This window comes from Cajanus cajan, chromosome 7, assembly GCF_000230855.2.
Source record: "Cajanus cajan strain Asha chromosome 7, NIPB_CcT2T_4, whole genome shotgun sequence".
Classification (NCBI taxonomy): Eukaryota; Viridiplantae; Streptophyta; class Magnoliopsida; order Fabales; family Fabaceae; genus Cajanus; species Cajanus cajan.
Genome location: NC_138523.1, coordinates 35,313,510 through 35,328,217, shown reverse-complemented (window position 1 = coordinate 35,328,217; position 14,708 = coordinate 35,313,510). Strand labels below are relative to the sequence as shown.

Sequence of the window (14,708 nt, the reverse complement as noted above, 5' to 3'; positions counted from 1 at the left end):
CTCACTTTTGTAGTCTTCTCGTCTTTTTCCTTTTTGTTTTGCTTTCTTTCTTATTTTTTTTTTTTAACTTTTGTTTTTCTGAATTCAAAATGTAATTCCAGAGAAGATAAATTTCCTTTTACACCAAAAATTTCACAAAAACAAATGTTCACAAACCGGATCTACAATCATTAAGAGTTTCAAATGAAAATTTTCAATTTCTAGTACATTAATGATGAAAGTGATTTTGGATTCTTTTGTATTTTGTTTTCTTTTCTTTTTATAACTCTTTTGATTCAATTTGATCTGTATTTTCTCTGTTTTCCAGCAATCAATTTTTCAGAATTTGAATCCAAAACAAACAATGCACTAGAAATAGGTATATCACTTAAAATCTCAAAGAAACAATGATTGAATTAAGATTTGAATTGGAATTTGAAATTTGAAAACTCTTTAAACACAATGGAAACCTAACTCTAGGAATTCATCAATGATATAATGATGAATATTAACTCAAAAATGTAAAGATAAAAGCACACAAGCAAAGCACATATAGGAACAATATGACTCTCAGCCAAACTCAAAAATTACTCAAAAATTTTCAGCATAAAATCACAAGCACATCTTGAAAGTTTTTGACATTTTCAAGAACTAAACATGACTTAGACAAACTTAAGATTCAAAACTTAAAAGAAAACACATGCATATGACTCAAATTGACCGAATCAAACAATCAAAATTAACAATGACTCAAATCAAAGAAAATTGGCACAAGTTGAATCCTAACACATTTTGATTGCGGATTTGAATCAAAATGCAATCAAACACTTGGATCTATGGAGAATTGATTTTCCTAAATCTAAGACTAGGCTTTCTAAGGTGACTTTGAGAGAGAGACTTGGCTGAAAATTTCAGTAATCTCATTAATCATTCAAAGTGATTTTACAAATGAGGAGAATCACCTAAATAGGCCACGGAATGGAGCTCATTGGCGCCTAAGTCAAGCCACACATGTTGGCGCCTAAATTTGAATTCAAACTTGAGCTTAAGTTTAGCTTAAATGACTCAAATGTAACTTAAATGACTTCCAAATGAAACCTAGTTTAGCTTAAGTTTCCCATTTAAATAATTCTTGCATAATCCTATTCTAATGGCCTAAATACAATGGCCAAGCAAATACAATGGAAAGGAAAAATTACAAGAATGAAAATGAGCCCAATATTGGGTACCAAAAGCCCAAAGGCCCATGAAGCCCAAAACTAGGCCCAATAAGCCTATGGTCCAAAATGCAACTCTATGTGGTCCAAAATACAAGACCAAAATATATGAAACCTATACTAATATAAGAAAATGGATACATCAAGGTATGGCCCATGTGAAGCTCAACTTGGGCCTTCCAAGCCCATCGGGCCCATTGGGCCTTAACTGGCCCAAACCTTCATGTCTAGCCCATTTCTCTTGGATCCTTCAAGGTATCACCCCTTGTTTTCCTAGGCATGATTCCATCAACGCACTATACGGCCTCTACGCGGCGACCTCGCCATGCTGGAATGTGCTACCTGCGTCACGCGCATCGATGACATCTGCCGCCAAACCTGTGGCGGTGCCGTGCAGTTCGATGGCTGCTTCATCAAGTACGACAATGCACCTTCTTCGGCGTCCAGGACAAGGCAGTGGTGCTCAAGAAGTGCGGGCCCTCCGTCGGCTACAACCCCGACGCCATAGCCAGTCGCGATGCGGTGCTTGCTGGCCTCTCCAACGGTGGCGGGATCTTCAGGGTGGGCAGCTCCGATGACGTGCGAGGCATGGCGCAGTGCATCGTCTGGCCCATTCTCTTCACAGTTCCCTCGTCGCTTACCTCACCTTCTTCTGCTACTTCCTCTCCAGCTTCGTCGCCGATTCCCTCTCCTTTTTCCTCTCATAGATTTCCATATGCATAAATTGCACGATTTCATGTTTTGTTTGTGGTGTTAGGTTGTGTTGGCTGCTCAATTGTTTTGTTGGACTGGATCGGTCATGGTGTGTTTGAAGTAATGGGTTTATGGATTTTGATTAGGTAAGGTTGTGGATTTTGGTTTTGATTATTTGTTTCTATTAGAAACGTGCATCGGCTCTATTGGACAACCTTGTGCAAGCTTTTCTGATGGCGCCTTTCTTTGTGTACCCCAGGCCCGTTTATGAGGTGAGCTTCCTGGAGTCTTTTCCGGAGGAGATGTCGTGCAAGGCCAGGGGAAGACGTCGATCGAGGTGGCGAATCACGTGAAGAAGGTATTGGGGGATGTGTTAGGGTTCGAGTGTACCGGGTTGACTAGGAAGGATAAGTATATGTTTGAATGTTGAGTCTCTCTATGGTACCAAGAAGTAATGAGATAATTATGGGATTCAATTGATTGATATAGAAAAGGTAATTAGCAAGCAAGCAAATAACAATTGGTATTATTTTTGGTGGGGTTTTGTTATGATAATGTCGTAAGTATTTCCAATGTTGTGCTCAATCTTTCTTTATGTCACTTTGGTTTGGGACCCTTTAAATAAGGGAAATGTTTTTAGATAGATTCTTAAAATGACAAATGATTTCAAATAGTGGAAATATTTTATTGAAACTTATCAGATTAAACGTCTCCATCTCCATCTTTTTCCTTCATCCTGCTTATTTATTAATTGCAAATATATACATATATATAAGCTAATATTAACTTTTGAATAGATGTTATATATTAGGATTCTCTAGTCAAGTAATTAATTAAGATGGTTTAAAAGTATCACGTCGAGCTGTTGTATTTATTATTTAGTTGTGAAAATTTCAAGTTGCAGCCATTCATGAAAATACAATAATTTTCTTAGATTATAAAGGTGAAAGCAAGAATAGATGTTGATATCAAAGAGTGGCAGGAAAAGAAACAAAAGAAGCAGAACCTACATCGGTTCACCTAAAACCGATGTAGATTAGGACATAAATCTACATCGATTTTCAGCAAAACTGATGTAGATTTATGTTCTAATCTACATTAGTTCTCAGAATCGTTGTAGAAATCTATATATTTTTAATGTCGCTCTATTCTACATCGGTTTCAGAATCGATGTAGATGGCTTCACGGAACTGATGTAAAAAATGTGTCTTGTAGTAGTGAGACTACTAACCTATCTCCTTTTAAGGTTGTATATGGCTTTAATCCCCTTACCCCTCTTGACTTGCTCCCACTCCCTAATACTACTTCCTTGTACCACAAAGAAGGAGTATCTAGGGCTGAATTTATAAGAAAATACCATGAGAAAGTCAAGAGCCAAATTGAAAAACAAACCAAAAAATATGCCATGTACAACAACAAAGGGAGGAAAAAGGTAACCTTTGAAGTTGGAGATTGGGTTTGGCTTCACTTGAGAAAGGATAGATTCCCTACTCAAAGGAAGTCCAAACTAAGCCCTAGGGGAGATGGCCCTTTCCAAGTTCTTAGAAGGATTAATGACAATGCATACATCCTAGACCTTCCCTCCGATTATGGAGTTAGTTCCTATTTTAATATGTGTGATCTTACACATTTTGTAGGGACTAATGACATGGATGAGGATGACGATTTGAGATCAAATCCTTCTCAAGAAGGAGAGCATGATGGAGGACCATCCTTAAAGCATCATATAAGGTCTATCACAAGGTCCATGGCTAGGAAAGTAGAGGAAGATGATGGACACACCACACCAAGAGCCATAATCATCATGTGTGTGGATTTTGAGCCTTCTCCTTAGTTTGTTGTTTTCTTTTCCTATTTTGCCCTTGTATTTTGGGCTACATTAAATATTAGGATTTTATTTTGTATTTATATTTAGCCTTTGTATTATGGGGCAAAATTAGTCTTAGGATTTATTTTAGGACTTAAACCTTAATTTAGAAGGTCAAAGTCCATTTCTTTCTTTTTCTAGACCTAAGAGTACTTTAGTCTTTTAGAAGAGATGAGAGCCATTTCATTTGGGCTGCATTTAGGGTGTATTTGGACCTTAAAATTTCAGCCAAATGCTCCTAAGAAACCCTAGATGCCTTTTCTCTCTATAAGTACTCTAGGTCATCCACCTTGTAGCCACTTTGGAAATTATTAATATTGACTGAGCCTTGTGCCTCTTTATTCCTTCCTTAGTCCCCTAGGAACTCCATGACCCCATATCCTCTCCTTTCTTCCTTAAGTGAGCTTGGGTCTTCCTCGGTTGACCTTCATCATCCTAAGTGAAGTGAGCAAGCCTAAAGGACCTACACCACCAAACACCTCCTCTTCCTCTCCTCTATTTTGAGCGTCACCTTCCACCTCCCTAAACACTATCTCCACCACTTCCTTACCCTTGAATAGATCATCCTTCACGTCATATCATCCTTGGATAAGTGAAGGAACCAATCACTATCCCTCATGGAGAAGTTGGTTCCATCAATATGCATACTCAAATCCTCGAGTGTCAGTCCACAACATTGGACTTATTCATCACGTCTCATCATCAATATTTTCACAATATACATCATCATATAATCCATCATAATCATTCAACGGTATCTTAACATCACTCTTATTAGCATATATATAGCATAGTAGATTTCATAAATTTACACATGATTACTCATTAATTACTTTTCTTAGTATACAATATCAATCCTTTCTCATGGTTCCTTATTTAATAATTAATTAATTAGTAAAATAGAACATCTTAAAATGGAAAAAGGCATGGAGACTGACAAGAATGGGTTCATGCCTGACACAAATAGGTTAGGGACCTCTTTGCCAAACTCACGCCTAGTGTGGGATCACTCACGCCTGACATGGCAAGTTTTGGAACCTCTCTAGCAGTCTCAATCTCGCTCAATGTAGTCTAGGTCACGTCTAACATCATCATGCTCATAAAAATTGACGTCAAATGGCATCGGGCGCAACACCTTACACCTAGTGCCAAGAGGTTTGGGACCTCTTTGGCAGCCTTGTGCCCAGTGTGACCATTTTCATGCTTGGCGCGATTGTAGAATTCGCACTTCACAGACTTATGATCTACGGGATTTTCTTCTTTCCAATTCACACATAATCATCAAGCATTTCAATTTAAAATCCATTCGATCAATCATTCCGACTTTATATTCAAGTAACTGTATAACACAATCAAACCATCATATCTTAGTCCCAAAAACTCTCAATTTAATACATAATAAACTTAACCCTCAAAATGCATAAATTCAATATCAAATTAAATAATTCAGAACAACATAAGAATCTTAGCATGGAAAAATAATACTTGCAGTCAATCTCGTACACAAGAAATTGCCCATAAAATTGACAACATATGAGGCTTAAGGATTGCTTATCTACCCTCATCCCTCATATATGTATAAGGACCTGATAATCTAACTTCCCCTTACCTGGAGCAAAAATTCTCCTAGAATGATGCTTCTCTAGTATCTTCTACTGTTAATCAATGCCTCCTCTAACTGTTTCCTCTAAGTCTCTTCCTATCAGTGCTCTAGGTTTTTCAAAATGAGTGAAAATGACCTAACTCTTTTCTATTTCGTCTTTTGAATTAGTCTTTGGGTTGAGCATGGAGTCTAGCCCAAAATCTTCAATTGGCTCTCCCCATTTTATTTTTATTAATAAAATATTCTTCTTATATTTTCTAACTATTCTAATTAATTTATTATTTATTTTTTTTTTTAAAAAAAAAGATGTTACACAAATGATATGTTGTTGTGTTGTAGTTTAATATGTTATCTAGATAGTGGTTAAATGGAATTGTGGTGGTGAAATTTGAAATATGTTGCAATGTGATGGAGTTATTTATCTTCTTAAGGTGTTGAATGTCATGTTGATGTGCTAGTTGCAAGACACATTATTGTTGTGTTGTATGGTTTACATATTGGTGTTGATAATAAAGTTGTGTGTGCTCCTATACTTGATATATGGTTATTCTTTTGTATACTAGTTTACCCTTATTACATGTTTTCTTATGGTTGGACAGTAATGATCATGTTTGCATATGGGGAGTACGGCACGATTAGGCCGGAGTTTGGTGTTGTAAAGTTACTTGACCAATAACCTAGGTTTATACATTACAGTTTTTGGATAATTGTGTATACATATATACTTCAAATGTTTATACAAAATATTCACACATGTAAGTATATAATATCACTTGTATGTTAACCTAAATACGAACTTATATGTTTTCGGCTGTTACTAGTTAATTCGTGAAATGTAAGGATCATAATGAGTTCTTACAAAAATTAAAATAGCAATTATTCTTATTAGTTGATTCGTGAAGTGTAAGGATCATAACGAGTTGTTACAAAAATTAATACTAATTATTCTCATTAGTCCAAATCACAGCCAACTAATTTGAAAAAATAATTAAACAACAATTTTTTTTTAATGAAAGCAGTTTCTGTAGAAAAGAATTGTTAAGAAAATAATTATTATAATAATAATTTTGAAAATAAACTAATTTTCAATTTATAAATAATTATGGCAAAAAAAATACCATATTAAATAATTTTTTATTTTTTAATTTTAATTTTTGAAATTATAAATTCTACTCGATTAATCATTTTACAAATACGTTGATATAATTTTAGGATTTCTAATTTAAAAATATATATGACCGAAAGTTAAAATAATATGCAAATTAGCATATTCATTAATTGTATATTTAAACAAATTCAAATTAAATAACCTATAATAATATTAATAATCGCTTGTAACAATTTTATTTTTCAGGTCTTACTAATTAAGTATCACTACCATATTCTTTCTTTTATTTTAAAATAATAATTCTCATTTTATCATTTTTTTTAATAATTAATAATAAATCATATAAGAATTTATACACTATGGGCGATTATATTCAAATCAAAATATTACATCATATAAATAGAGTTTTAATTAGTTTATTTTTTTTTAAAATGATATATGCATAATAAATAATTACTATAAAAACTAAAAAAATATACTTAAACAACAATAGTAATAAAATAATTTATTTAAATTTATATTAACATTTTTTAATTTATAAGAAAAGTATCCTTCAACTGTTAGTTTTGAATAGTTTGATCCTCTGCAAATAGTATAAATCCATGTACGAGTTTAATTTGCAAAGTTCCAAATTATAAGACAAACATTGAATATGTTACGAGTGAAAAAGGCTTCACGAATGTTTCTTTTCAATTCTTTCAGATAAGGCAAGATCCATTAGCGTGCATAATTGACCTTAATTGTCAATTAATATTATTAATTGCCGGTATGAGAAACCATCAATGAATATTGTATGCACCTTCACGAAAATAATTAAGCTGTTGCATGTCATGCAAAATATATATGGGGTTTTATGTATATAAATAGAGGTTAACTAGAAGGGTATGAGATGCAAGAGTTGTGAGTTAAGATTTGGTTTACATTTTGGCATAAAAAAAAATGAAAATATGCGTCATAATGATCATGGCAATATCTGCCTTATTGTTGGTTGGAGGAACATTCTTATCGTCCGGTAAAGGTTTACATTTCTCTCCTTTTATAGGTAACACTTTTCTTTTTCTTCTGATATCCAATAAAAACTCTAACAAAGATGACTTTTGTAATCTAAAACCAAAGACCTCCCCCACCCCAAACATAAGGATCAAAAGGTGTTAATTATTTTGAGAATTTATTTTTCACACAACAAATTCGTACAGCTCTTTTTTTTTTTTTTTTTTTTTTTACAACCATAGAAGAGATAAAATGATAAGATAGAGAAACATGAAATAATTAAGATGAAGGTATATCTATACCTATATATAAAGGAATATATCCATTCGTCTTCACAATTTTTTTTGGACGATTTTATTCTTATATTTTAAATAATAAAAATAATATTAGAAAATAATCACTTGTGTAATCATTCAAATAAGTTAATCACCTTTAATCATCCAAATTTTCAAATTTTTAACCACCTATAATACTTCATCTCAAATTTTTTTTTAATTTTTAACATAAAATATAGTGTTTTGATCTCACTTGTGAGAATAATGTAGTTATTCCTTCGGTACACATTTTACACAACATGTTTCCTCACTCTATTTTTGTTCAATAGTATATATACACGTGTATTTAATTAATACATCATTTAATATGAAATTGAATGTCATTTATTTATAAATATTGCAATTAAGTCCTTATGACCTATTAATAACTCTTGATTTTTATCTTTGCTTTTTCTTTTATTTGCTCAAATATTTTTTCTCTTTCTTAAATTCAAATAATTTTTTTACAGTGGAATTTTTTAAATAACTAATTATTTTTTAATTTTTTAAATAATTATTAACTAGAAATCACAAAATTATTTAAATTTCTTACATTTTAATAATAATTAACATAGAATAAATATATATTAATAACTATAGTTAGAACTAGTACCTGTATGAGTATAAATATTTTTCTTATTTTATTATTATGTTTTTAATAACATTACTTTCTATTTTATTTACAGCTTACTTTATATTATTTTAAATATTAATATATTATCATTGTAGTAATAATTTTTTATGTTAATAATGTTGATCTACTATTCATTTTTTTATTTGAATTATATACATCTGAATTTTATTTAAATAAGATTAAGATATTAATCAAAATAAAAAATTCTAAAATTATTTTAATGTCATATATTTTAACTAAATAATATATATTAATAAATTGTTATTATAATATTAAAAATAATTAAAAAGTTTTATTACAATATACAAAAGAAATAAAAATATTTATAGATATTATCGTATATGAATATCTATAAATATTTGTATTTTATTTTGTATTTTTCATTATAATAAAACTTTTTAATTATTTTTAATATTATAATAACAATTTAATTAATATTATATATATATATATATGCGCGCGCTATTATGTTTATTTTATAATATTATGTTATACTATTAATATATTTTTATTATATTTTTATTTCTTAAAATTATAGTATTACTCTATTACGGTTTTTTCTTTAACTAATGATGTTTATATTTATTATTGATGTTATTTTTTCACTTTAAATGAAGTTAAAAAGTTATAATATAATATTAGTTTGTTAAAAACATTAATCAACATTCTATTGTCATTTTTAAAGATAAAATTCTAATCAACACTTTAATTAATATTCTTAACATATTTATGAGATTTTAAATATATATTATAATATTATTTTACAATATTATATTGGAATGTTAATAGATAATTACTTTAATATACTATAATATGAATATAATCGATAAATTGCAAATTTAGCAATTTTACTTTGAAGATTTATTTGAAAAAAGTTACTACTTCAAAACTAAACAGATTTTAATGATAATGTAAAACTATACAATTTCATTATAAAATATTTTTAATATATGAACAGATAAGAAAAATAGTTATTTCTTAATTGCAGTAAAATAATATTATAATTAATATGTAAGATATTATAAATATTATTAAAATAATAATAAAATAATGATCAATGTATTTATATAGATAAATTTCTCATCAATAAATAATTTTTATTATTTATGTGAACTACAAGGGGGTATTTTAGCCTTTACATCTATATATTTTAACTTTAGTAAATACCATGAAATAATCTCCCCATATTTAACCTATTATTGGTAATATTGATGTCTTTATCCTGTCAGAATGACTTGCTAACCTTTTTTCTTTTTGCTTGTTAAATATTATGTAGCTACACATTCCGTAGGAGTTTGCTATGGAGTAAATGGTGATAATCTACCATCAAAGCAAGCAGTTGTGGATTTATATAAAACGAATGGCATAGGTGGAATGCGTATATACAGTCCGAATGAAGAAACACTTGAGGCCCTTAGAGGTTCAAACATCGAGTTGATCATGGACGTGGCTGGGGAAACCATTCAATCTTTGACAAACTCCGATGCTGCCACAAACTGGGTCAATAAGTACGTGACACCTTACTCTAACGACGTCAAATTCAAGTACATCAATGTTGGAAACGAAGTTCACCCTAGTAACACTGTGGCCCAATACATTCTACCTGCCATGACTAACATCCACAATGCAATTTCATCAGCAAATTTACAAGATCAAATCAAGGTGGCAACATCGATAGACGGTACTGTGATTACCAACTCCTACCCACCCAATAATGGTGCTTTCACCGCTGATGCAATGCCATATATAACACCCATTATAAAATTCCTAGTAGAAAATGGGACCCCACTTCTTGCCAACGTGTACCCCTACTTCGCCTATGCTAATGATCAACAACATGTTAGTCTTGCATATGCTCTTTTCACCCAACAAGGAAACAATGATGTTGGGTACCAAAACCTTTTTGATGCTATGGTGGATTCAATATATGCTGCTCTTGAGAAAGTGGGAGCGTCTAATTTGCAGATAGTTGTTTCTGAGAGTGGGTGGCCATCTAATGGTGGAAATGGAGCCACTACTGAAAATGCAGGAACTTACTATGCTAATTTGATTAGTCATGCATCGGGTACGAGTGGAACTCCAAAGAGACCTGGTATTCCTATAGAGACTTTTTTGTTTGCCATGTTTGATGAAAACCAAAAGCCGGGTGCAGAAACTGAGCTACATTTTGGTCTCTTCACTCCTGATGAAGCAACCAAATATAGGCTCAGTTTCAATTGAATCTGATGCACATTTACTCTTAAATCTTATTTATATTAAATAAGTGTGTTCAATGTTCTTCCTTTATTTTAAAGTTTATTTGTGTAGTAAATTAAAATCGTGAAATATCATAATTCATTACTGAAATATTTTTACTTTGAATAAATAAATACAAACCAACTTTTTGTTGGATTATTGTTATCACAAGGAAGAAAGAAGCATGGTTGCTTCATTTATTATAAGTTCATGCATTCTCAATTTAATATTTTAATTAGGATTATGCGTAATATACTCATTCCATTTTCAATTCAATTAAAGCGATTAGTATGATTCTTTTATGCACTTTCAAATAATGTTTATAAGTGTGACACTTTTTTACCTTCAAATTATAATATAAAAAAACCTTTGCATTGGAGAATTAAAAACAATTTAGACTTAGTTATTTTAGTAAAAGGGCTCACAAAACCAACAAAAATAAAACTCTTAACTTAAAGCATGATTAAACTCTCAAAAGTAAATAAAAGGAGGCACAAATTGGTTGTGTATATAAACTCTAACAATACATAAAAGTCAAAAAATGAATAAACTCTATTAAACTAAAGAAAATATAAGTCTTTTGATTTCCAATGTCACACTATCAGATCAAGATCCTAGACAACCATTTGAAGTATTAGGTTTCTGCCCATTCAAACTCCTCCTCTTGTGTTTGATCTAATCTTGCAAGTGACAATTAGTATAAACATACTCATTGTAACGTACATCCTAATTTTTTGTAACTATTTATGTAAATTATTATATATTTTATTATGATAAATATTTATTCAACATTACGCAAGTTACTGTGAATAAAATTTATGAAGCATTATCTAGTAAGATTTTCTAAATTCAATGACATGTATTTTATTGTTTAATTTGATTGTTTCTTGAACAGCGTTGTGAGCACGCTATAAAATTCGAGAAACTCAATTTAAGAAAACTTAAGTAATTTATAACCTAAATGATAATTTATTGAGTAGATCAATAATAAATACAATTAAGAGAGAAGATCTCTAAATTAAAATTTATAGAAATTCTCTAACGATTTAACTGGAGAAATTATTCTGCTAAAATCTTAAGCTAGAAAGTTATGGAAAAATGTTCAATAGGATCTAAATAATTTTATCATTAATATAATATACTTAGAATAATTAATAAAAACGTCTAGGTAAGTTAAATTAAAACACAAGTCTTAACCAATCAAATTATGACACATAAACAAATTCTAATTAATTTAATTAATATTAATTAGCATAATTAAGAAATGATCAAGAGACCAAATTTTATGCTTTTAATGGTGAAGAGTTTAATGATGATATTAGTTTATCCAAATTATAATTAATTTGAAAGATACTTTAATAATTCTACAATGTTCTAGAAAGTCCTACAAAACTCTCCAAAGTAGATACATACTCACCAAATTATTTAATGAGTAGGAACCTTAATTATTAAGATACTTAATTAATTCTAGAAAGTTCTATAAAATTCTACAAAATAGAAATCTAGAATGGATTAGATGCTTAATCATTAAGATGTTTAAATAATTCTAAAAAATTCTAGGATGATCTACAAAATTCTACAAAAAAAAATGACACTTAATCACCATGTGATTAAAATGAATTGAAAACTTAACCATTAAGATAACTAAATAACTCTACAAAATTCTAGAAAATGGACATCTCATCACCATATGATTAAATAAATTGGAAACTTAACCATTAAGATACTTAAATAATTTAAAGAAAATCTAGAAAGTCCTATAAATATCTACAACATGGACACCTAATCACCATGTTATTAAAAATCTTAGGAAATATCAAGAAATATCTACAAATCTAGAAGATTTGAGAATAGAGGTGGAAACTAGTATAAATAGGTGAAACCACCCCCCAAAAAGCTCAAAAAACAACCTTTCACAACAAGACATAAACCAAGCCAAAGAAACAGCCAAAAATACTCCATCTTTGCCATAACCAAGGAGAAAAACAAGGAGTAAACAACTAAAATTTCAAGAAAAGTGAAAGAAAAGAAGAAGATAAGAGGAAGAACACTACAAGAAAAAGTTAAATTTCCGACGGATAATTTTCCACGGACAAAAATTCGACGGAATTTCTGACGGAATGTTAACTAATGGAAATTCTGACGGAATTTCCGACGGATTTAAATCCGTCTGAAATTTCTGACGAAATTTTTGAAGGATTTAAATTCGTCTGAAATTTCTGACGGAATTTTCCACGGATTTAAATCCGTTTGAAATTTTCAACGAAATTTTCGACGGATTTAAATTCGTTTGAAATTATTAAATAAAATATAAGCCAATTATTTTTCAAATGCAAGCAATCCTGATCCCATCGATACACACAACAATGCACTATATAATATTTTCATTATTATATGGGTGTTTTCAAAATATAAATATATTGTAATGAATAAGATAAATATAAATCAGAGTGAGTGAGGTATGACTTACCTATATATAATTATATGTTTAGGTTATTATAAATTATAAACTAATTAGCGTCAATGTGTTTTTTTTACTTATCTTGAAAAATACCAACACATGACGTCCAAATTTAAGAATAACATATCTTTTCTTTAATTTTTAAAAATCACTCATCTCTTTGAAAATAATGTTATTAATTATCTATCATTTATTTCTAAATTACATCTAATACTATGTCATTTTCATGAAAACTTTCATTGATCTTCAATTTTGAAAATAATATTTTTTTCAATTCATTTTTAAAATTATTACTTAAATTTAATATTTTTTAAATCACAGTGTGCATGATATTTAAAATAAATTTCAAAAAAGTTGAAATAATGAAATAAGAGATCAAATCTCATTTAATTATTGATATTTGTATTAATAAATTATTTTCTCTTAATAGTATATAAATAATATTATCTTATATAAGTAGTTGTATGTGCAACTTAAATAAATAAATAAGAAAATTAATACTCACTTAAAAATTTGAGAAGAGATATACATATGACGTTATTGAGAAAAACTTCAAGTAGGGGTTAATAGAATTTTTTCTAGATTAAATCTTCTTTATTTAAAACTTAAAACATTAAATTTAAAATAATTACACTAAATAATTATTTTTGTTCCTAATAACTGATTGATTTAAAAATATCTCTTCAAGTTGTAGTAATTTCTTAAATTTACATTTTATTGATTTCTGAATTTTATATTTAAGTAAATCAGTAAAATACAAAGTAAAGAGTATAAATATGAGTATTTAAAACTTCAATGAATCTATATATAGAAAGTAGAGATAAAGACAGAGAAAATGAATGGAAGAAAAATAGTTAAATATATAGTTGTTTGATTATCTTTAGTAATAGATAAAGGGAAATATATGTCATCTTGTAACTGATTTTGTCTAAAAAATAATAAATAATCATACACTGAATTCTTAAGAAATAAATAAATAATTTTTTATTATTTTAATTTTAAAAAGATTTAAAGACACAAAGTGTCTGTTTCCTCTTTTAATTCTCCTAGTATATATATATAATGGTACGTGATAAACTAATTTAATATATATATATGAAGAGGGATCTTTTTACTCAAAGAGTAAGTTTACCTAGACTTACTCCATTTAATAACTCATGTTCAACATTAAATTTTAACGATCCAACTATTCAATTTAAAATTCTTAATGCATAGATCAAATCTGCAAATTTTTAGAAAATTTGAAAGTCATTTGATACTTCATTTCATTAATTCAAATTGACGGATAATCGTAGAATCATTTTATACATTGATTCAAATTAATGAAATGAATTATCAAATAATTTTCAAATTTTCTAACAATTTACATATTTGATCTATGCATTAAAAACTTTAAATGATTTTATCTATAAATTTTGTTAAAAATAAAAATAATATTAAAAATTAAATATTTTTATAAATACTAGGAGGGTTGAATCACTTTGTGCCACTAATAATGATATGTAAATAGAATATTAGAAGATTGTATGTAGTTATTTAGAGAGAATATAATTTTTTGAGAAATTCTATGGTACCCACATTGTTTGAGAGGGTATCCGTACAGTTGT

At 29.1% G+C, this 14,708-nt stretch overlaps 1 protein-coding gene across 1 annotated transcript; it reads left to right on the top strand.

Annotated features, from left to right (window-relative positions):
* Positions 1–9,061: 9,061 nt before the first annotated feature.
* Positions 9,062–10,625, top strand: LOC109790944 (glucan endo-1,3-beta-glucosidase). The gene has a single exon (XM_020350202.2). It carries the CDS (start codon positions 9,780–9,782, stop codon positions 10,623–10,625), a length of 846 nt encoding a protein of 281 aa, XP_020205791.2. The 5' UTR covers positions 9,062–9,779.
* Positions 10,626–14,708: the final 4,083 nt, after the last annotated feature.